The sequence below is a fragment of the Lampetra fluviatilis genome, chromosome 32 (assembly GCF_964198595.1).
Source record: "Lampetra fluviatilis chromosome 32, kcLamFluv1.1, whole genome shotgun sequence".
NCBI classification, from domain to species: Eukaryota; Metazoa; Chordata; class Hyperoartia; order Petromyzontiformes; family Petromyzontidae; genus Lampetra; species Lampetra fluviatilis.
This window is the reverse complement of record NC_136306.1, coordinates 2905064-2930992: the sequence shown is the minus strand read 5'-3', so window position 1 is coordinate 2930992 and position 25929 is coordinate 2905064. Positions and strand designations below refer to the sequence as shown.

The 25929-nt window shown below is 42.6% G+C and overlaps 1 protein-coding gene across 1 annotated transcript; it reads left to right on the top strand.

Annotated features, from left to right (window-relative positions):
• The first annotated feature begins 378 nt into the window (after nt 1-378).
• PQBP1 (polyglutamine binding protein 1) lies at nt 379-14998 on the top strand. The gene is made up of 6 exons (XM_078871249.1): nt 379-519; nt 1778-1889; nt 2820-2926; nt 8573-8734; nt 9272-9338; nt 14054-14998. Exons 1-6 carry the CDS (start codon nt 453-455, stop codon nt 14208-14210), a joined length of 672 nt encoding a protein of 223 aa, XP_078727375.1. The 5' UTR covers nt 379-452; the 3' UTR covers nt 14211-14998.
• The last annotated feature ends 10931 nt before the right edge of the window (nt 14999-25929 follow it).

Below are 25929 nucleotides of genomic sequence, written 5' to 3'. Positions count from 1 at the left end.
CGTGCCCTTATAAATATCAACGTTCATCCTACAAAGTCCCATCACAGGGGATAAACACAAATTGACAAAAACACTTTTCGTTGTTGCCCCTATTGAAACGGCTGTACCCCGTATGGACCTGAAAACGCAATCTCCCTGTACAAGATTACGGGATAAACCGTGATGGGTTGACACGTATAATGTTGAGTCTGGCAAAGGGAGTGGGATGTGGTTACACTCGTCTAAAACAATTCAACAAGCAAAATTAAAATCGGTTTTCATAACCACTCAATTTCCTGTATAGGGATGACTCAATTCGCAAACGCGTTTGCGAATTTCCCCGTACCAACCCCACATCCCTCTTTGCCGACGCGGCACCCGTAGCCAACCCCGTGGGGCCGAGTTGCTGAGGCCACACCGCCGAGGCGCAGCGCGGTTTTCCATCATCGACGCGGTTACGCTGCATCAACGCAATGCCTCTCCCGCCCGCGTTACTGGCTCGCCTGGCCAAACGCGGCCTGCTCAAGAACGTGCTGTCAGGTGAGGCTGCAATTGTCCCCGCTGCTGGGGACGTGGCTTTTAATTTTTGGACGCAGGCCTTCACGGGGGTACCGGCCTCGGCTAGAAGCCCCTGCCGGTGGGGAGGCGACTTGGGGCCCAGCAGAAGAACCCCGACCCCCCCCCCCCCATCTCCGTTGTCTTGCGGCGCCGTGTGATGTAGGGAAGAGCCCAGCGTTGGATTAATCCAGCGTGGTCCTCAACCCCTGTCAGGCTACGGTTTGGATACCGTGCAGGAGAAATTACGAATGCAGGGGTCAAGTAGCCTGTAGGCTTACTCAATGGAGTGTCACGACACCAGATCCTGCACTCGATCAAGACTAAGCAGCATATGGAGTTATCATACTGACTTCTCAACACGTTTATGCAGCGAGTGCCGCTATTGTGTATATATATATACAATTTCTGGACTTTCTAACAATGCAGCACCTACTGCTACTTTTTTAAGCGGATTTTGTCTCTCGTCCAAGAACAGGAGGGGGTGCAGGGAGGGATCGGTGGTCTTGATTGTTGATTGGGGACTAAAAGGTTGAGAGCTGCTGATTAAATCAATGGGAACACACGCTGCTGATGAGACATTACAACCTTTCTCTAATCAAGAAACGTATTAATTTGTATTCACCGCACCTTTAATATTTCGCTTTGTTGCTTGTCACTAAGGGTTTGGAGCCTTTAGCCTGTGCTCAGCATGCGTGATTTTAAAACATTACTGCAGATGTCATTTTTTTCTGATGGGACGAAACTATGTTGACGTCGTAAAAAGAAGTGGTTACAAGTTGACTGTCAAAATAATAACTTTTAATCGGTAACACCAGATAAAGTAATTTGGTATTAGCATGGCTGGTTTCTATAAAGGATCATGGCAGTTGATTAAGAGTAATGGGAGTCAAGGAATGTAAAGTGTCCGAGATGACATCCACTGAGAATATTGAGTGATGTTGAGATGGTAACGATGTAATGATAATGATTTACTGTTTTTCAAATCCACTATGGGATGAAGACCTTGTGCTTTATAAGTTATGGGGGTTTGTTTAACCATTCACCATCAGCTACCAAGCTGCCGCAAACCACTTTTGCACTTTTTATTGGTAGGAATTTGTAAAAAAAATTGTGCAAAAAATCTGGGCCAAATTTTATATTTAATTGGACACATTTTTTCACTCGCTCAGTGACTTATTTGATGACGTCTCTGTATTGTGTAGTTTCTGAATATTAAGCGTATTGTATGTTTTGTTTATAGAAGCGGATGAAGAAATTATAGCAGAAGATTATGATGAAAATGAAATTGATTATGAATCTACAAAGAATGAAAACTTACCACTCAACTGGTACAAAGTAGTTGACCCAGACAGGTAATTATATTCGTTCTCTTACCATAATACTATTTATTGCTATAAAATACCTCCTTAATATTAATATTGGTGATAAGCTGTTGCCATGACACTGGTAGATAAGTTCTGCTTGTGTAATTAAGAACGATAATGTGCATTGCACATTTCCATGCAATATTGGCTAATTACAGATGCAAACACTAAAGAGACAGCATTAGCATTATTGCACAAGCACAACAACAAATGTGGCATTCATAATTAAGATTGCCTTTGAAAGCAAATAATAATACACTGATATTTTATGCTATTGGAGCATATGTTTCTTATAAGGAAGTGGTAATGATGAACACGGAGATTGTTTATTTTATTTTAATTACTCTTATGCTCTTGCGTAGACTTAATATACATCTTCCTTTCATTGCATCCATTTGTTTTACATTGAATAATCTTGAAATACATTTATGGGTACATTTCCAAATTTTTGGCTCTGGCATTGGAAAATAATTAACTAATAATTGATGTGACATAGTCTTTACATCCACTTTAGGGTAGTAGTAGTAGTAGTTTTACAAGTGCATAACTACTAAGCATATACTTTCTGAAGGCATAGACTTATACATTTTGCAATGTCTTTTTATTGGCAACTCTTGTATATACCAGAGTTATATATAAAACGTACTAATATATATAACGTGTAAACACCCTACATTATTTTCAACAGCATTCCCAATTACGTCTTGTCTCGTGTCCTATGGCAAAGTGTATCTAAATTACCCAAAAACATATCGGGCAAACTGTTTGTTCAATACTTTCGTAAACAACCATTAACAACAGCCAGGATTGCTGATTGGCTTTTCCATTAACGCTCTCTCTATCGTTTATAATGAAGACATGCTGATAAAAAGACATGTACATGTGTGCGTTTATACTAATGGGCGTGAACTTGTGCAGCCGCTTGCCGTACTACTGGAACGCGGAGACCGACATGGTGTCATGGCTGGCCCCGGCAGACCCCCTGGCAGTTATCACCAAGGCAGCCAAAAAGATTCCGGCGATTGGTTGAGTATTGCATTGCCTACACTCTGCATGCGCGCACGGTTATTACCCTTTTTTCAAGGAACACAATCAAACTGAAAGAAAACTTATTATTAATTCTAAAAAGCCACAGGCACTTTGTTAAAATGTAGAATAATACATTTTTGTAGGTTAATATATTTTTAATATATAAATGGAACTGACTTTCCTATAAAGAGTATTGAATCTGAAATGCACAATGAAGAGCAATGTAAGTGTACACATTTTAATTTCGTTTAGGGAGTAATTTTTTTTATAATAAATAGAAAATTATTTAGGAAGGTCAATGCTACCTTAATTTTTACTCCAGTATTTATTGCTTTGTAATTGTGCTGTTGGCATGTATACACAGTCCACATTTTTTTCCACTCAGTATATTGTTGCTACAATATAGCCACATAATTTGTAATGACCAGAGATAATGTCACATGCATTTCCAGTCTTATACAGTTGTTCATCTCTACAGATTAATGAGTCATTTTCTTGTAATAATCTCAAACCCAAACCGAGTAAAACCCAAATATGTGCCGCCTTACACGTGAGAAACTGGGATGTAGAGCGACACCTCAATGTCACCTGGGGAGACTAGAGCCTCGAACACTAGAGTCACCCAGTGTACCTCGGGGTAACACTGGATCGTATACTCAGTTACAAAAAGCACACTTTAAATACCAAAGCCAAGGTCAACATACGAAACAACATTCTGTGAAAGCTCGCAAATTCAATGTAGGGAGCACATCCATCCACTCTACGCACCACTGCCTTAGCACTTTGTTTCTCTGTGGCTGAATATGCATGCTCTACCTGGGGATGCTCAACCCACAGTAAACATGTCGACACCACCCTAAATGACACGTGCAGAATCATATCAGGGTGCCTGAGAGGCCATCCCTTTTCCCTGCCTGTATGCACGATCTGGTATAGTGCCCTCTAACATCAGGAGTAGGGTAGCAGATGACCACGAACGGAAAGTCATGGGGTGGGACGTCCGTCATTCGCTACATGGCCATCAGCCAGCACACTATCATCTGTCATTGAGAAACAGCTTATTGTGCTCCACTGTGCCACTGACCACATCACTGGAATCTGCCAGAACTTCCCTCTGGCAAAAGAATGGGAAAAAGCAAGTGACAACCGCTGAGGAGCTCGCATCTGGCTCCATTTCCAAATTGCTCGCATGGTGGAGCCTAAACAGACTGAGAGTAGGTTTCGGCAGATGCAACTCTCATGTAATCCATACTCTTTGGGTCTTTCGGTAAAGCCACGTAGATAGAAAAATTAAAATAATATTTTTTATTTTATTTTCATCATTTTTATAGCTTTTCTATCTACGTGGCTTTACTGAAAGACCCAAAGAGTGAAGTCCTGTAGTCACGAAAGCTTTAAGTCTCATGTAATCATGAGGCTTCTGCGCAACCGAACAATATGCTTGTCAGGAGAAGCAAACCGTGGATCATCTCCTGAGATGCCCTGCAGCACCACAATGCACTCCTCAAGATCTGGCAATGCCAACACCAGTAGCGGGGGCCTGTGCAGAATATTGGCAAAGACCCATATAGGTTGGACAGGAGACACGAAGAAGAAGTAATTTGCTCAGTCACTCTGTAGTGGTTTCCTACATATCTGCACTTTGATCATTCTTATTGTGCATACAGTATGCTCAAACGAATTGGTCTAATATCCCAAACAAGATCTGTCTATGGAGACTCTGGAAAGATTTTCAGAAGGATTTTTTGATTGCTGATGATCAAGAATAATGACGTGAGTAGCATCCAAAAAATGTGATGCATCTGAGAGGATTTCCACCGTGGAGATGGAGCAATGAAATCGGCTTGTGTGCAGATGCCAGGTGTACTATTAAATTTCAGGATCATGAAAAACGACAGTGACTTGGGGAGGCTTTCATCGACCAATGGATTGACGAAGAGTTTTCTGGACAAACATGGATTGATAAAATACCTTTTAAACTGAAATTTACAATGTCTGTTTTGTGAATAATGTTACTACTGAGTAATGTTACTCACGTTTTCTGTAAGTAGGTTTTTTATATTAGGGAGAAGCCTAGGATATTTGACTGACTGCTATGGGCAAAACCCGAACATCCTGAGTCATCCTGCCTCAGCATGTGTCCTAATAATATTGTGATTGCCTGTGTGAGAAGTACATCTAGTAGTTATTGGGACAGAACACTGAACATCAGCTGTTGTAGATGAATCACATCCCATTTTACCCTTTTTAACCTCTCCTTGAATGCAAGTGTAATGACGCCAACACGTGCTGCTACTCGGAGCCTTTTATTGGACACAGCACCAACACTAGGCCTGGGCTTCGTTCTTGATATTGTAGCTCGTCCCCCCCCCTTGTGCTTCCCCCTTTATACCCCCTCCTGAGCTCCCCTTCTCGAACCCTCGCTCACCCCACTCTCCTCGTCCAATCCTCATTCTCTTGCCCCAATGGTTCTCAATCATCGCCTCAACTCTCAAGCCTGCTTCCTGCCTTTTTCGGTTCATAATCTGTCCTCCAATCTCTTTGAACCTTGCCTCCCGACCATTCACGATGGAGGCCTTGGTCTGTTTTCTGGTAGTCTAGTAATAGGTTTTTACCCTTTAATCTGGTACAAAAACTGACACCTTTATACAAGGGATCATGTTTGCAATAACCACAACACAAACAGTCAAGATGCAAACAAAAAGAAACAACTCTGATAATGATATGCACTGTCCTTGAAGTTGATTGGTCCACACCCGAGACAGCTTTTCTTAGAGCGTAGTCTCCATTGGTGTTGGACCAGATGACGCCAAAAGGCGTACAACTCAAAAACAGCGCGCTATCAGAGTATTGAGCTCTCAATACTCTGATGGTGCGCTGTATTGAGCTCTCAATACTCTGATAGTGCGCTGTTTTTGAAAAGCTGTCTTGGGTGTGGACCAATCAACTTCAAGGACAGTGCATATCATTATCAGAGTTGTTTCTTTTTGTTTGCATCTTGACTGCTTGTGTTTTGGTTATTGCAAACCCCATAGGGATAATTGCACTAGTTGACCCCCAACTGGGCTTTGAACTGAAACTTCTGACTCAAACTAGTATGCTTTGCTCGCTCACCACTAATTTGAGTCTAAAGTTTAAGTTATTCATCGTCAATTCAACTTAATATCTAGTCAAGCACACTTTCACTTGACCAGTTATTAAATTAAATTTACATTTTTGACCCACAAAGATACTTGGGGATAAGAAATATCATATAACCTGTAGACACTGAATTTATTACACTGATCCATTCCAAAGCAGTTAATGTCTATCCCCTTGACCCATTGGAGGATTAAGTGTAGTACAGAAATTGTGCTTTTTTCCAATGTAGTTTAATCATTTAATGACATTAATTAGTCTTTGATATAAATTATTTAAATATCCTGTCATATATTAATAGAAACTCAAGCACATGGCATGGGAAATAATTGACCCTAATCCCTTTAATCCATTCGATCCTCTCAAATCACGTAGTTTGTCTCCTAATTTTTCATATGCCCGGTTCCTCTTTCCTTGATGATGTACTCTAACATGCCCGCTTTAATGACCTTTGTGTGTTAAGTGGTATTAATTTATCAAAGCCAAAATGAAACATGATTTGCGCTCCTCATTTATGAAAGTTAGATCTTTTTTTTAGCTTGGCACTAGGAGCAGTATCACAGTGGTTTTGTCCACTTTGCCTTTGAACCCAGCAACCTGAGTTAGATTCCATGGCTTGCGATATTTGAACCTGTCCTGACCTCCCCTTCACCAACTCACACTAACCATGGTGAAGTCTGGTCAAAGAAACTCCCATTATGAACAGAGCATGCGGAGGTCTTAATTCAGCAGTGGATTGATATATGGCTTTAAATTATAAGATGGTAATCATAAAACAATTAGATCTTATCTAGTTAATAATACTCATTTAATTGGATGCAATTATCACCGTAAAGACTTGAATAAGTACAATTGAGAGAGTAGCGATAGACATTAACAGGTACCAGTAAATTTCCATTAAACCTTATTCATATCTCTATGTATACGTAGTGAAACACAATCCTTGTGAAGATATTACCTCGTGTATAAAGGAATTGAGGGGCTATATAGTAAAAGGATGTGGCATCGTCTCATGGCGCTGAATATGAACGCTAACAGCACCAATAAATGGATAAAGCCCTGCCCCTACAGCTCGTGGGTGTGATGTGAGTGCGATCAGTGGACCGACACGAGGCTGTCGGTTAAGGGCAGTTAAGGTAGTTAAACAAAATATTGAAAATGTTACCGTTTTTTTTATCTCACCAGAAATGGCCCATTGAGCTATGTAGCTCTTTTTCAGAAGCAACCTTGCCACAAATGATAGCTCAACGAAGTGGCTTACCGTGTAAAAATGTATAGCTGCCAAATACTCTAAAACGCATGTTTCATAATGTGGAGGAAAAAACCGGAGGACCCGGAGAAAAATCCACACGAACACGGGGAGAACATGCAAACTCCAGATATATAGGTATCAGGGTTGGGATCGAACCCATGACCTGTATACCAGGCAAGAGAGATGGCATCTCGCCACCACGGCATCCAGGGGGCCAAGGGCAGTGAAGGGAGTTAAATTAATTGAAGGGCAGATAAAAAGGGGTGGAAGGCCAGTTAGAGTTCAGTTAAGCCTGGAGAGGAAGAGAGAGTGGCTGGGTTGAGAGCTCCACATTAAGTTGTATTGCAATAATGGAAGTGTCAGAGTGAAAGTAGACCGCTATGGTATATTTTATTCAATTGTATTACCTATTTGGATACAAATCTACACGATTGTCGGGAGTTTTTTTCTTACTATTTATATATGACAAATTTCTGTGACGTTACGTGTATATAATAATGCAAGTGCTGTTTGTAACCACCTATAAGGTTTTCGATGCCAACACGACACCTGGCCGCTTTTGTTACTTATCCGTTAATAATTTAACACCTCAACAACAGGCAGCCAATTTAGGCTGTCGTCAGAGCAATAGCCAAGTTTGTATACAAATTGCCAATGCTTGGAATTAAACCTGCGTAACCTGGATTGTAATGTCTTACGTGGACCACTTTTTATACCACTTGGCTAACACTCGAGTGCACACATACAACATCTGCCATTCTTGACTAAGTGTCAGTGATGCCAGCATGGAAATCGTGCTAAGTTATTTGCACGTGGCTTGGCAAAGGCCTCCTGACAGGTCACAAAACAAATTCAGCTATTTTGGGCAAACAGACTTCATTGATTGATGGATGCGCTACCCATTCTACCAAATGTCTATACGGTAGACACTGTTGTGAGCATTGCTTTGCTGCCTTGTATTGCTGATTTATGATGGCTGTTAATTAGTGTAAGTCATGTCCCTCCTACACAGTCAAACCCACGAGTGGCAGAAAGTGGTAAGTCCACTCTACACCAGTTCCTCCTATACTAAATCAGTCCATCTCTTCTCTTGCCTGTGCCTACTTGTCACCGAGTCTTTAATGTCACCAACAATATTACAGACTAATCAGACTTTGAACCGTGTGCAAACTGGGCTGGTTATTATCTTTCTTGGCCCGTGTTCTCCATTATAGGCTTGATTGTGATTCAACGGTGCTAATATTTGTTGCAGAGGAGAAGAAGGAGGAGGTGGTAGCGATGACTGCTCTTGTGGAGGCACAAGAACGGTCGTCACTGCTCGACTTGGACAGCAGGGACGAGATTCCCAGAGCTGCCAGAGATCGACGACTCCAGCGGAGGGAGGAGGCCGCCCCCTACCAGAAAGGCAAACGTGGTGAGGCTTTGCTGGCACGGTAAACTTCATTTCCCGTGACTCCCCATCCCTCCCCACATTACTCTCACACACCACTCACGGTGTACTGTTAGGGTTCTCAACCCTTGTAATGGAGCAATATCATGTCCCTGTGGTGTAAATTTTACATTCTCGTGATGGTCGCCACCAGTAATTCAATACGACCGCCTTTGTTATCTTCTCGCAATATGGTACTCACTTTATCAACACTGGATCAATGGTAGACTTGAGTCGATCCCTGACAGGGATTTGAACTTCCAACCTTCCAATTGTGAGTCAAGTGCTCAGTCACGGTGCCACACACCCGGATAGCATTAAGAGTCGTGCAATACATTTCATCATTTCAAACATTTTCCCCAATGCCTTCTGATTATGCACACACATTTTGAAAATAGCCTGGTGTGAGTTGTTGTTAAAAAACACCATTCCAGTTCCGTCAATGGACTGCATGGAAATCATGAAGCACGAACATTTGGTTAAATATTAATATTTTATTATTCACATTTGATGGTGTTGCAGGTCGGGATAAAAAAGAAAAGGAAGAGCTGGATCCAATGGATCCCAGTGCTTACTCGGACGCTCCACGGTAAGATCCTCAGTGCAATCAATTGTTTCGAAAAGCAACTTCACAGCGACACACCCTACCTTAAATTTTGCTGTGGATTTCACACCTGATGATGATTGCTTGTGTTGCAGTCGAAACGTCGTGAGCATTTTTATTGTTTAATATTTATATTATTTTATTATTTACCTTCTACGGGACTTTACCGAAAGAACCAAGAATATTAATCCCTGCAGTCACAAAAGCTTTAAATCAAAATGTACACCCTACCTTGTACCCAACGATGTCGTCATCATCATTAGCCATGATCTTTGACCAGCTATTTGGCTGCTATAAAGTTCCACATAAGCCACTTCGTTAAGCTATGATTTGTGGCCAGGTCACTTACGAAAAAGAGCTATATAGATTTTTTTGCTCCCGATGCCAATATGATACAATCCTTCTCGCTCCGGCATTTGAGCCAATGTCATCACTCCATCTCCACGGTAGCCATCCTCTTGGGTGTGTTCTCCTTTGGCGGCCGTTCATTCACAAATCTTCCCCATCAGCCAACGTTCCTTCTTTAGCAATGTCCTGCACAAACTCACTAACTCTCAAAATTGCAATGCAATGTCTGGTAATGTCCACTGTTCCCCGATCCACGCATTTATTTTGCCACCTCTCAGGGTAATCCCAAGCATGCTCCCTCTCCATGCTTCTTTGTGTAATTCTCAGATTTTTGTTCAGTATCAATGTTTATGATCCTTGCAATATACAATTTAGGAGTTGGAAAAAGGAGATGTGCTCTCAACAAGGCTATTCACAGTGACATTAGAAGATGTTTTCCAAAAAAATTATTGGAGAAACAAAGGCAAACTTACTGTGCGACAGTGTGTTAACCACTTCACCTTGGCTGACAACACAGTCCTCGTAGTAAGCTATGAACTACAGGGTACGATTGAAGAATGTAACAAAGAAGGCTGCAAATTTGTGCTCAAGACAAATGAGTGAACCCAAAGTGATGTACATAAAGTAGAGGCCGACCACAATTCTGTTTCGGCGCCGAAAGTTGGCAAATGGCCTACTTTCGGTTTCAGCTGAAAGTCAATTTTTTACTTTCGGTCTGGTTTCAGTTTCGGCCGAAACTGATATTGACTTTTGGTCGTCATTCGTCAACCGAAGATCTATTTTTAGAATATAACGCTCGTGCTACGTCTATCACTCTGCCTATCGGCCGGTCAGTCGGCGCTAGGCAATCCTATGCGATAGGCTGCAAACACACACATAGCAGCAGCAGCTTGGGAGCAAGGTTACAGCCGCAACCATGGTCTGCTAATGTATATACGACCGGTCAACAGACGGCAGCCTGCATCTCCATCCGTGGGTGGAGCCTCTTTGGCGGGACGACAACAAAGTGCCTCTGTTGTCTGTTCCCAGCCGCCTGCCCGCCTTGGCTTATGTGTTTTGCTCGCTTCAGTCTACACGCGTGTTGATACCGAGATTCGAAGTCTGACAATTAGAGGCTGACTGAAATTCGGTTTCGGCGCCAAAAGTTGGCAAATGGCCTCTTTCGGCATAGTTTCTGTTTCGGCCGAAGCCAAAAAGTTAACTTTCAGTTTTGGCCAAAAGTAAATTTTTAACTTTCGGTTTCGGCCAAAACTAGAAATTAAGTTTCAGTCGGCCTCTAACATAAAGATTGCTATACAATGCTTGAGCAACCTATTGGGATCAAAATTCAAAAATGAAGGGGGGGAACGAGAGCAGGAATGGAGTGCTTTTGGAAAACCAAAAAATGCAACATACTAATATTCATATTACCTGCTATGTCATATCAATCAGAAACATGGACACTCACAACAATATGTAGGATGTCAAAATCAAAAGCCAACAAGGGGGAATGGCAATATATTGTGTGCTTCATTATAATCACACAGAAACAAAACCAATACCATTGTCTTTCCACCCTTGAATAAAAGACGATAGGCTGTTAATATAATTTTTTCCACGTCAGTCATGGGAGTTGTTTGACTCTACTTGACCACACTGGTCAGTGCAGGTTGGTGAACTGGGTGCCCATGATCAGTTCAGATATCACTCGCCACTGTTGTTGGCTATGGCTGGGTATCGAACTCAGATCGTCGGGATCATAGCGCATTGCTTTACCCACCGTGCCACCGTTCTCCCATCCCAAGGGGCTCTTAGCTGTGAGTAACTAAAGGACTTGTATGAAAGATATATGTGGCGGCAGTTTTGTAGATTAATCAGTGTATATTTTTGTAAATTATAATTTGTGTAAATAGAAAATCAATTGCGAACATAATTTATACGTGTGATAAAACGATCTGCATTGTCGTAATCTTTTACTTAATGAAACGGGGAAGCTACATAATGCAATGAATGCATGTAGTCAATATTATAAAGAACATTTGCGCAAGCTCATACATTTTGCTCAATCTGTTTTTGCTGCCCACGTCAGTTACTGAACACATGAGTAGGAAATAGGTGTATAAATAATGTGCAAAACAATATTTGACCTTTTATCAAATGGCAGCACTACAATGCCAACCCTGATGCCTGTATATTTGGAGTTTGCATGTTCTCCCCGTGGTCGTGTGTATTTTCTCCGAGTCCTCCGGTTTTTCCCTTCTGTATCTTTCTACGTGATGATGATTGCTTGTGTTGCGATCGAAACGTCGTGATTTATTATGAATTTTTCTACCTACGTGACTTGACCGATAGAGTATTTGGCTGCTATGAATTTCCACATGATAAGCCACTTCTTTGTTGACCTATCATTTGTGACAGCCAGGTCGCTTCTGAAAAAGAGCTACATAGCTCAGTGGGCCTTACCTGGTAAAATAAAAAATAGTTTAGTTTGTGTTGGAGCTATTCAAGGCAACATGAAAACCCATTTTTTTTATTTTCAGCACGGCGCGTGTTCGACGCTTTTGTTTGCTTCAGCTAACGATGCCTCCCACGGAGAAGGCGCTTCAATTATTTTTCGTAGAAACAGTGCGCTGTGCTTATAATTGAAAGGACTGATTAAATAGGTGAAAAAATTGTTGCATTGATTTTTTTTCCCAAGATGCCATAGAAATAGCAATTCTGCCACGTATTTTAAATGCATTATTAGTATACTCACTAGCGGTTCCTAGCTGATGAGATGTTAACGGAATGTGAGACAGCATTATGCTGTGTTTAAACATGTCACGCTCCAACGTGCAGCTGAAAAAGAGACCTACATTTATTTTGGCACGCTAGGTGTAAAAATATATATTTAAAGAAGTTTGTAATATGTGTATTGTTTTTACATTTTCCTTGATGTACAATTAATGTAAAACGTGGATTATTTTAAAATGCTACATGCTTATTTTGCTGGTCTTACAAGCACTTAATTACCAGAGCATAAATGTGAATGAGGCAAGTGTATTTCACTTTGTCATGGTGCATTCATTTTGTGATAAAATATAACCGTGTATTGGAAACTATTCCCTGGAAATGATATTCCAAGTTATTGCAGCTGTATAGGCCTCATCGTCAGAGGCTAAACTAAAAGTGGAAAGGTTGGACGTTTAAATCCTTCTCAGGGTACTACTTGGCCCATTATCTTTCCATGGTTGATAAAATATGTACCACAGTGAGGATAGCACGCTAACTATCCCTGCCATAGAAATGTGACATTTTCCCCAATGGCCCAGGACTGTCAGTAGAGATAAGTCCCTTAAAGGTTTTTAAATGTTGGTTCAATCGATGGGTTGTGATCGGATTGTATTGAATTGCACCCCATCGATCGCAAGCTGTGTTTTAAACATGCAATACAATCGAGTGCCACAGTCGGTGGTGGGAATTGGGAAAACTAAAAAAAACATACACAAGCATGTATATACACATTCACATGCATTCACATGTGAGCATATACACACGCAAAAATAACAACACTAAATAGCGGCGACATCACCACAACGCTTGTGCTAGGCTAGGTGCACTTTGAGGCCATGTGAAGTGTCAAAGGCTTATTGAGAGGAGGCCAAGGGTTATGGGTTGATTGACTGAGATCCGATGCACCATCTGTGCTCTTTGCTGTGTCACCCTGCTGTGTTTTATCCGCAAGTTGGCACACGTATCCACACACACACACACAAAGTGCATGCATACATCCACACGCTTGCTTGTACACACATGCATATAAACTTGCACGCAAAAAGATTCCCCCATACAGCTATACATACTGTTGGGGCAGTTACTGTTAGCGAGCATGGCATGTGAGCGGATGGTATTGCCAGCACCACGCAAGACCACATTTGTCTTCATCATCTTGCCACCATGGGGCGCCACGGTTGCGAGATGTTAACTACCCCCCGCTTGCGATATAGAAGGTCGTGGGTTCGATCCTGACCCTGATGCCTGTATATTTGGAGTTTTCATGTTCTTCCCATGGTCACTTGGATTTTTCTCCGGGTCCTTTGGGTTTTCCCTCCACATATAGAAACATGCGTTTCGAGTATTTGGCTGCTGTAAATTTCCACATGATAAGCCACGTCGTTGAGCTATTATTTGTGGCCAGGTCGCTTCTGAAGAATACCTATATAACTCAGTGGGCCTTACCTGGTGAAATAAAAAATAGTTTAAATGTTTACACATTGCACCAGGTACAATGTGTAAACATTTAATAGGCTAAATGTTTAATAGTTTAATTGTTTACACATTGCGCCAGGTACTCGTGTAAGTCTTGATGTGTTCCTCCTCCTCCTGCCCTTTAGCGGTAACTGGAGCGCTGGGCTCCAGAGGAAAGGGGACGCCAAGACAGGAGCAGACACCACCGCGTCAGGGCCCCTCTTCCAGCAGCGGCCGTACCCCAGCCCGGGCGCCGTGCTGCGTGCCAACGCAGAGGCGGCGTCGCGGAACAAGGCCGCCTGAGCACACCCCACCCCCGCTGTGCAGCGGGATGCTGTCGCCCCGCCGCAGGTCCCGTCGCTCGCCTCTCGAGTTGTGCCGCGCGAGCCTTTCCGGGCGTGGCAGCGTTCCCGGGTTCGGGCTGCTGCGTGTCGGGCGTTTTGTTCGCTCGCGCTATTTTTTTTTCCACTGGTGCTGCTGCTGCCGCCGCGATCGCTGTCGCCGGAACCCCACCGCAGCTTCGTTACGCAGTGCTGGCAGAAAGCAGCCCGTAGCCAAAGGTCGAGAAGAAAGAAATGCTCAAGACGCAGGCTGACCCGGACAACATCTGTGAAAAAGAGCTTCATAGCTCAACGGATTTTTCCAGGATAAATAAAGATTCCGATTCTGGCTGCGAAAACTCGCGCGTTACATCGACATTGACAAACCCGAGCGTCGTTGCCATTAAACTCTTTGTGGTGGTCAACCACTGCATGGAGAATTGGCTGGAGGATTTTTTTGTCAGTTGGCTGTTTTTTTTCCTTTGTAAAGTATGAGTTTTTTTGTGATCAAAATTACATTTGTGCATAATTTTTTTTATCTTTAGAGTCGGGAGGTGGGGGAAATTGAGTGAATATTTCAAATGTAGTTTGGGATTTCCTGTAACGTATGTTGCACTGTGAAACTCCTGCATGCAGCAGATTTGTCATACATACAAGTAGAGTAAACTAAGTTTAACACAATATGAAGGAGTTGCAGCTCTAAACGTATTTTAAACGTGCTAAACAATAAAAAACAGCATAAAATGTACATATTAGGAACTGTTTTGGCAATAAAAAAAATCCTTCATACATTTGTTTTTTTGTGAATGTGTGTTTTGTTATGGAATAGATTTTTGTTTTTACCAAAGCAAGGATATGTTGCAAGGATGATGGGCTGGAGTTTGAACCATGATGCAGATTGTATCTTTACTCTAGTAGTCGTGTACTAGGACCACGACACCACCCAGGCAGATCTGATTTGTATCAGTGCATGATAATTAGAACTGGTTTGTGTGTGTGCTCAGAATTTGATTTGTTGTGTTATGTACAAGGGCGGTACAAAACGTTATAGGCCTGATCTAAAAGGAAGCGGCAGAGATCATTTGTTCTTGCAGCTGCTTATTTTACATGTTGAGTATACTCAGGCCACCAGGGAATGATGTTATGTATTAGTTTGTTACTTATTTGTGCAATACTGCAAGTAGACCATAACGGCTTCTGAAAATCAGAAACTCAAGCATCGTACTGTTTGAATTTTTGTAGCCAGGGAAAGTAAACCCAAAGAAATGTTGGCCTGATTTTGTCGAATAGGGTAACAAGAAAAGTGTAACAGGTGAAGTAAAAAATGAGTGATAAAATATATGTGAAAGAAAGCACCACGCACAGCTCGCTCACACCCACCATACAACATGAAATAAATACTGAGAGGTGAGGTAGACAGAGGCACAGAGATAAAGTCAAGGAGATAAAGACGCTGGGTTCACACTCAGGAGCGTCTGGACCAAGCTGGATGTGCGTACACGAGGCCCACACCAACCACCGTACAAACGAGGCTGTTCCATTCTGTTGAAACAAATACGTAAAAAAGTAGTACAGGATTTGGCTTCGAGTCAACAATGTCTAGATAATGTATGAGCGGTATTTATCTGAATATCAAAAAGTGCCTTCGGTGCACACCATATAATAGTTCAGACGTTTTGTGTTTATCCTTAACTACCTGTTATATTTACCATCATATAATAGTTCAGACGTTTTGTATTTATCCTTAGCTACCTGTTACATTTACCCTCCATATTTTTTTCAAGGTTGAACTTCGAAATATCCATCACGTACTCACGTTTTACAGCGGTACATGTGGCAGATTTAGAATGTGTCTACAGCAGTTGAGGCACATTGCAGTGTATGCTGATGTATTAAAAACACTGCGCACGATCCAGTGTCTGCTGCTATATAAAAAAAACAATGCGCACGATCCATATATATTTTTACAACGAGTCTCGGTGGTTTTCCTGCTGACCTTACACGCCAAGGTGCTCGCGAACAAAATCTTATCGCGTACCGAGCCACTTTAGGTTGAAAGCGCTTTCATGAGAGCATATTTCTGGCCGTGGCGCGCACACATCAGGGAGTCTTACGTCGCCATTTCCCGGCCAATCACAAACTATGTCGCGTCTTAAGTTCCCCACGGATCATAGCAAAAGTGTGGCAATGCGCTTGCAATCTGCGCAATATGTTGCTTTTACACAAGCATGTATAATGGTGGGGAAAAAACCCCCACGTTTCCACCACTTGTCGGGATATTTCAGTATGTCAGGGAATAGAAATCAATCGAAGCTTGTATCGTCGATGTCATTGTGATTGCAGCGTTGTGTTTCGGCAACCTCACAAGGTCCGACTGCCGAGGTGTCCCGCGGTTGTGCTGCTGTGCGTTTCGGGTTGTGCCGCGTGTTGCTCGGCACGATGTTCCAAGCCCGTGGTCGGAGTTTTCCTCCAGACGCTGCGAGCTTCTTCCCCCACGTTCTGCAGAGAAGCTCTCGCGAAAGGGACAACAACAAAACAACTGCAAATTCTACCCCTGAAACCGTGTTCTTAACGGGGCCTGTGAAAGCAGCAGCCGGGGTTTGAGATCTAATATGACGCAACATCATGGCACACAGTGCCGAATTCTCCTAGTAATAAAAGTAGCTACATATGCTACGGGCCCCGCACTTTCAAAGGCCCCGCGCTAAATGCTTTCAAGCTATCAATTCCGGTTCAGTGATTCTGCAATTGTTCTATTACCATAGTACTATACTGCCTTCAACTTTATATGAACGACTGGGTGTTTAAGGTTAGCGATTTGTCGTATTATCTGGCTATATAGCAAATAAAAATACAATTACGTTACTATGCAAGTAAAACATTTGTGTTTTAATATTTAAGTTTTTTTTTTATATATAGGGCCCCTTTATAGCATATGCTACAGGCCCCGCACTAGCTTAATCCGGCACTGATGACACACTTCACTTCGATCGTCCTCTGCACAACAGCAGGTGTTTGGCTCAGACTCCCTCCACCAAGGCCGTAGCCATGGAGTGAACATCGAGGGGGACCAAATTTTCCAAGGGGTCCCCCCTCCAGATAAACATCTAAATTTGAAAACTAATTTCCTGCCATTTCCTGCCTAAAATATTACAAAAAATTCACTAACACATGGGAATGATTTATTTATTTACAATAATCTCTAATTGTGTATTGTATTATTGTATGTAATGGCAGAGATTAGGGATTCATAAAGTCCAGTACAACCATAACTACAATCATATAAACAGAAATATATGCATTGTTATATGAAGACAAGTCCAGATATTGTGGCCAAGGTTTAGCAAATTGTTATTTTTATTTACATAACATCGCAATAATTATTTTAAAAAATATTTTTGAGCATATTTGATTATTGGGGGGGATGTGTCTCCCCAATATATATTATAATTACGACCTTGCCCTCCACCCTTGCCCGGTATTGAGCTTGCTGCGTCGTTTTACTATCGCTCGGCCCCACTTCCTTCTAGTGGTCAAGCGGCATTTTTTGTTCTCCCTTATGCCTCTTAGCCTCTTTCCCCAAAAATCCGTCCCTCGCTTCCAGAACGTCCTCCGTCAAGATGTCACCTCTATCTGAGAATGTGCCCAAGCAACGCGACTTCTTCTTTCGTACGGCGGCTGATGTAGATGCAGAGCAACGACTACAATTTCACATTCGGGTGGTCGAGACCAGATAACCGCGTCAGGAGCAGCGAAGTGTATCGTCGCCGTGATGTCTCCTTCATATGTGTGGATCCGACATTGCGTCGTTATATGTTGCATGGTCTGCTCTTGATGACCACAGTTGCACACCGGACAGCTTTTCATTTTCAACGTGTGCATCAGGTATCCGCATCTGCCAACTCGAGTTCTCTCCTCCTTAACCTGCTTTAGAACTTCCTCATTAAATTTCGATTTAAAGCTTTCGTGACTGCAGGGATTCGTCTTCTTGGTTATTTCGGTAAAGTCACGTAGAATGGAAATAATAAAATAATAAAAATAAAACATAATAAAATAATTCTCACGACGTTTCGGCCACAACGCAAGCAGCCGTCCTCAGGTGGAGAACAGGTCTGTCGAGAAGACAGAGTGACTTTACCGAAAAAACCAAGAAGATGAACTTCCTCATTGCTCTTTCTCCCCACCCTCCTGATTTTCATCGTTTGACACCACAATCCATATCTCTGTGTCTTCGTTAGTGTCCGCGCTTTTGCTGTATACAGCACTAGACTCAATAGTATCTTCCATGAGCCCAGACCAGATATTTAACTTGTCGGTACCACCTGTAGTGATGTAACTTTATTTCTTTAGGTGTTCAATAACAGTGACTTATGTGATATTTCTTCTTTAGCCCAAAGATCACTTAGGTTCATATGTGGTGGCGAGCTGTTAACTACCTCGCCTGGTATACAGGAGGTCGTCGGTTCTATCCCGACCTTGACGCCTGTATATTTGGAGTTTGCATGTTCTCCTCGTGGTCGCGTGGATTTGTCTCCGGGTCCTCTGGATATTCACTCCACATTTAGAAATATGCGTTTAGAGGATTTAGCTGCTATAAATTTCTACATGGTAAGCCACTTCGTTGAGCTATTATTTGTGGCCAGGTCGCTTCTGAAGAAGGGCTAATAGGTCAGTGGGTTTTACCTGGTAAATAAAAGTTTGGGAAAATAAAATAACGTTTTATTTTGTATGTACACAAATGTTTAAAAGCCATCGCAGTATTCTTTGGGTCTTTCGGTAAAGTCACGTAGATAGGTTAAAAGAAAATAACAAAAAACTACGACGTTTCGATCATCAGGACTGCTTGTGTTGCGATCGAAACGTCCCAGTTTTTTGTTATTTTCTTTGAACCAATCTACGTGACGTTACCGAAAGATCCAAATAATATTAATTCCTGCAGTCAACGAAAGCTTCAAGTCAAGATTTCGCCACCGCAGTCATACCACAGTGGTGTCACTGGAGGGCGCTATGACGTCATAGCTGACAGTCCAGTGACGATGATCTTCAGATACTTTGTGCTCACGGATTAATCTTCAAACGCGCGTCGTCTAACGATCAGTGCGTGATACACAGTGATAGCTGTGTTTACACAAAGATCAGAGTTGTCTTTTGGTGAACCGAGTGAGAGCCCAAAAAATGCATTCCCTCTGTTTCAGGAAAACTGGGTACAACATAAGGCAAGGCAGTGTTCATATGTTGTTGTATTTTTGTAGAACATTTTCATACTAAATATCTGCCCTACTACTGGCAGACATTGGTCAGGCCTTTGCAAATATTTCGCATAGTAGAGGTCTATTATTTGACTTCAATTTAAATATCAGCAGCAGCGCTCCTTGCTTTATGCAGCCGGTATTTATATATTTAATAGTGCTTGAATTGGTTAAATATCGTACATCATTGTTATTGTAACTGCTAATACCTCAATAATTATCATATACAATAAGACATTCACAGTCCCTTGCGAAATCTGCTGCTTGATGATGGCATTTGGTTTAACACGTAGGCTTTCGCGACCAATATCCATAATAGAGGTTTTTTGAGGGGAGTTAGATCGCGTAAATATATAAATGTGTCGTTAAAACCTGTCACCACCCGACACAGCCAACTCGTAAGGGTTGTCCTGTAAACAGAACATGCCAATTCGTCATTAGTACAGCACACCGGTGTGTTAGTATGACGTATCACCAGTAATTACAAGTCACTTCATCAGGCGACAGCCAGATTTGTGGAGAAGTCCACATGTTTCCTTCCTTATTTAGACGCTGGTCAGTGCGGGCCGGCGAAAGCGATGCACCTCAGGATAGTTTCAGAAATCACTCGCCGCTGATGTTAGCCGTGAACCAGGAATCAAACACGGGCCGCTGGCTGCCGAACCGTTTGGGGGCACTGCACCCAGAAAACGCCACCGACATCATTATAGTTGGATGTCAAAACATCTTAAATTTGAAATCCAGTCTGCCTTGTGCTCAGTCAGCAGATGGCGCCTCTGGTCCAGTCCTGTACGTGCTCGTTAAGAACATTATTTGCATCATACCCTGGGTCCGATGCCACTGCTAAGGTCACACACACATTGTTGTACGCAGTCAAGCTACAGCCGCTTGGCTTCCACGTGTTCCAGCCTCCTAAATCACGGAGGAACCAACGCGACCCCCCCTCCCCGCCAATATTACTGACTTCAGATAAAAGTGGTTCCTAACGCCCAGGGGTTGTGGCGGTGAGGGTATCCAGCAGGGATGGTGGTAATGCCATTTTCAAACCACTGAACGTGCGACGTACGTGCCGGACCTAACAATTTTCAATCCTTCCTCGGGGCCCCAGAAAAGAGAGAGGAGGAGGAGGAGGCACACGCAATATAACACAGATAATAATGATTAATACATGTGGAAAATCGTGCTACTCTTAGGGGCCGTCCATAAATGACGTCACGCACCTGGGGGGGGGGGGGGGTCAGACATTTTTGACGATGTGTGACAAGGGGGGGGGGGTTCCGAAATGTGACGTCACATCAAAATGCGCAACTTTAAATAAATATAGAAAACACATTCTACGTAATTAAATATACTTTTTAATAAATGTTTCTCCTACACCATCAGAGTGCAGCGCCACATTAAATACGCACTACAATGACAATAGTTTAAAGCGATTTGAAGCATGTTTTTTTTTTTGGGGGGGGGGGCAGAGCTTTGTGACGTCATATTTTATGGGGGGGGGTCTGACTTTTGTGACGCCGTGTGACGATGGGGGGGGGGGTCAAAAATCGTCCAAAATCGCGTGACGTTCATTTATGGACGGCCCCTTATCGCGCAAGGCTCTAAACACGCAAGGGCGCGGTGTGGCACAGACAGGCACAGTCTGTCAGCGGGAGGCGATGTTGCCACGTAGCGTAGCGGTGATCGCACTGCGCTATGAACCCGGCCACCCGAGTTCGATGCCTGCTCACGGGAATCGGCCAACACCGGTGACGATGATCTGAACCGCTGCTGGGCCTCCCTTAGGTCAACTCAGCCTCAAATGAGTACCTGCTGCAGCGTGTAAACATCGCCACTGGGGAGACAAAGGCGGTCGGGCGTGATGTTGGCTACCCATCCCCTCGTGTACCTTGCTGGCCTTCATAGGTGTTACTCGCTCATAGCACTTGCCCCCACAGTATGTTACGGCTATAGGGGGATCTATGTTTTTGTATATAACAATAAGATTCTTACACATCCCCCCACCCGTGTTCAAATGATCGCATAGCATCAAGCACAGACATCATTTGTATTAATCTGAGAGTTGGGATACAAATTTCCGTATCTCTAAGCACTGCTGGGCTTACCAACAGTTTTCCGTATTAAACCGGAATTGTCTTGCATACATAGGATATATATTGAACTTATTTCGCACCGTACGTAGCCAACCGTGCGAATCGGAGGTGCGGGGGGAAGGACAAGAAACTAAACACAAAGTTCTAAAGTAATTCGTTTTCAATCTAGATTTAAAAAAACTCCAGTGGCTGCTTAACATGGGAAGGAAGAGCGTTCCAGACGGCCGCAGAAGCGCATCTGACAGCGTGCGATGCAGTTGCTGCTGCTGCAGCTGCAGCGAGGATAACCGGGGGAGTTCGCGTGATGCTTTATGCCCATTCATCCTCACGCGCGCCCGTCCTTCCCGATGCTTATGGGGCAGTCCATCTTCAAGCATGGCTCGCCTGCTGTATCTATGATGCAGTATGACCTTTCGTCACCGATTTGACGGTACCACCCAAGATATGTATCCCGGCGAAGTAAACAAAGCATGGAATTACATTAAAGAGATAAATATATCACCGGTGTATGCGGTGTATGACAAGTCACGGCGCAGCCCTGCAATTGCTCGCTCACACCACTGCCGTCGGAAGGGCCTCCCACTGGAGCGGGGCTCTAGAGAGGCCCTCTCTATGGTATTTGGCCTACTCTTCCTCACTGGCCCAGCTATCTTGGAAGAGATGGAAGCAGTAGCCACACTTTACCCACCACACACAACCCGCTGATCGACCTTCTGGGTAGGCAGAAGTGGGGGGTGGGGATTTAATAACCGGCATTTTCCGGCTTTCAAGTCCAGTTTGCAAACCATTACATCACGATAGCACCCTCCTATATAATACACAGTGCGTGTACATTCACGTGTCTATACTCTGTTGTACTTTACAATGTTTTCCAAGTGGATTTTGACTGTAATGCTGGAATGTCCCCGAGGGTTTACTATCGTGCGTTCTCAAATATGGAAAGTTGTTGTTGGCAAGAAACAAGATGTTCCTATATTCACTTATCTCAGAATTTTAAAGTAAATATTGCGTGCTTTGAAGCCAACTCAGGCAGAGCTATGTCCTGTATTGGAACGCAACATTCGCTATTGCCTAACCTTTCATAGTCACTGTTCAACAACAACAACAACAAAAAGTGGTGGCGAGCAACATTACATCCTTCCCTTAAAGATATTTAAAATATGACCTTTAAGTTGGTTTCCAAACGTCCACGGCTTCTAAAGTGAGGACATGTCTTGTTCTATCGCATACGCACCATGACTTAAGGCTGTCCACGGTGAACGGCATACACATTTAATATCGATGGAACGAATTTAACATTTTGGGTGAGCCCCAGACTATGGCACACGCATACAAAACACGAGTTTTCAACTCAATATCAACTTCAAGACCTTATTCGACCGAAGTTCATGGTATATCTACCCCCCCCCCTCTTTCCACCGCAAATACATTAAACTACTGAGACTTTCCACAGCAAATACAGTGTACATTAAGCTACTGAGACTTTAATGCGTATTTGTTTAATATAATTCTGGCAGGCCATGATAGAAAATATTGTTTACAACACGGGCCCAGCGGTGTCTTGGGTTCAAATGGTGATCCAGGTCCGACCGATGCCTGCCCTGTCTTCCATATAAATAGGCTCTTCCTAGTTCATCGAAAATCATGAAGCTTTGTTTTCATGTTAATGGTGTATGACACTTCGGGTTATTTTAGTAATAGAGTTATTTTTTCGCAATATCATTCATCGGCGTTATTAATAGGTTGAAACAAATTAGCACCCTCCGATTATCACGGTTAGCACGGCTGGCTACGTACGGTGTGAAAGACGTTCAACATACACGTACACACATACACCCTGAGTCAAATGAGCATTATACAAAACTCATCTCTGTTGATGGTGTTGAGTCTTAAGCAAGGGTTAAATCCATTTTTTTTCCAGACCTGAACCTGTGGTGAAAAGTACACATTCTTATGGTGGAGGCGAGTCTATCCAAGAGAGAAGAACCACTTTTAACATTGTAATTTTCCCAATGTAAATGTGTTTTGTTTTTCTTTCTTGGAAATATGTCCCCCTCTCCCAAGAGATAACAACCCCCATAATTATGATCAAATTTTTCAGGACACTTGTATAACTTGACAAAAAAAACCTCTCTCAACTTAAATGTTTTAAAAGTGTGCAGGAGGTGTGAGATATTTTCCAGTTACATCCACCGTGCACAAATTAACAGCTCCATCGATTGGGCATTTGTCGGACGGATAATAATGGATGAGCTAAAGGCTTAAAAAAAACTACACTGAACGTGAAACATGGCCAAAGCCGCTCCTATTCTGTGTGTAATGAATTTCGCTCCCTGGGCGCTTACTCTGCCCTGTGGGTGCCATGTTACTGCCCTCATGTTGTTATCCAAAGCACGATCAAAAGCACGGCTACACTTCTCGTCACAACCGCAGACCTCGGATCTAATGCTTCTGCTGTTCACCTCAGACCTAATGCTTCTTCTGTTGACAAAGACAAAATGTTACCGCGTGGAAAGTTTTCCGTTAACTTTGCTCACGTGAACGCCACTAAAGTGCCAGTCACAACGGATGTTTTTTTTTAAAGTGTCGATTTAAAAAAAATATATAGATTGTTTAATTGCAGCTGGACTTATTATTATGTCTGCGCTATTACAGGCCGTCACCAACTTTCGTAGAATGTAATGATTGCAATTTTATTAACACACTATTACCTTCATGTATTACTAGCATTTTCTGTATTGTACGGTTTCTTCTTTGCATTTATTTCCAAATTGAAAATAATACATGGTGCTTCAATTATCATCGTCACCATAACCAACTTTGATTTGAACTCTGGTATTTGTGAACAGGAGCATAGATTTTTGGTATTTAATAATGCAGAAAATATTATTATGTCATCTCATACTGCAAATTTGGTCATGGCATTAACGCACAATATATTACCCTTGTAAACATGGCAATGGAATTTTAAACAAATCACGCAAATTGGCATCCTGCATGCCTATTTGAGAATGTCCCTCCAGGTAATTAAATAGTGCATGATGATGATGTATTGAATAGTGCGAACCACGTTTTTTTTTCAATCCGATTTTAAATTCGCTGAGAATAATTCTACGCACGGCAATTTTGAGATGAAATGGTGTGCAATGGGATTGTAAACTCCAATCGTGCGTTGTGGCGTGTGACGCACTGTCTGCGAGACACAGAGCGCTTTGATCCTTCGTGTTGCAGGGCGCCTGTTTGTGGACAGCCCCCATAAGGTTACGAAACTATAACATTCAAATCCTGACAAATGTCACGATTACATTACGGCTCCTCTATTTATCTTTTTTGTGGCCTGCAATCCAATATCATACGATCAAAAGTTGCTGTGCGTGCAAGTTTTACGATGGTAGGTTAGTCACCAATCATTTCATTGGAAATATTTATTTTTTCATTCCATCTTTCCTAACAATCGCCTATGGCGATTTCATCACGTTTATATATTTTTTCGGTGTCGGTGAGATCCATACGTTTGTAAACCTTTTAAGACTTTAAGCATCTACACGTCTTAAAAACCGACAAGGGAATTTCGATTTTATGCTGCTTGTTTACAAACTTCATGGGAGTATGTAGCTCAAGTTTGAACACACGCAGCGATCCGTCGTTCTTTATTTTCTGGATATATTTTCCTTCTTACGGATTTTGCCCTTGACAAATTGTGCAAAAATGTACAGTGTGCGACAGTGTTATTGATAACATTTTACCAAGGAGGTCTCATAGCCATTCATTTTCACCACACAAATTAGCATTCCCCAAACTTTACAACCTTGGCATTGTGTTATTAATCTCATGCTTGGTTTTTCCATTAAAAAAAATACCTTTCCATAATGGTAGTACATCACGTTCCTGTATGTACATATGTATGTTGAACTTTTTTCGTACCGTACGTAGCCAACCGTGTTAATCGGAGGTGCAGGGGAGGACAACAAATAAAACACAAAAATCAGTTCTAAAGGAATTATTTTTCAATTAATATGATTGTGAATCTCTTCACAGACACTGACAAAGACAAATGTAACAAAAGCCGACAAGTGACTGATGAAGCACGGGAGAGACGTTGCACCGAGAGACGAGAAAGAGGAACAACACGGTTATACGAAATGGAAGTGGGATTTAGCCAGAACACGTCGATCAAAGGGATGACGGCCGATTATCGAGACGTGATGGAGTTTCGGCTGCAGAGAGGCAACTATCCCAATAGGATGGCCTCCGCGGAGATGGAGCCAGTGAGAGCAACTCATGCGCAGGAGTCAGATGGATTGTCGCACCACAACATCGGGACGGAAGGTGGCAATTTGGGGAGGCCTTGATCCAGCGG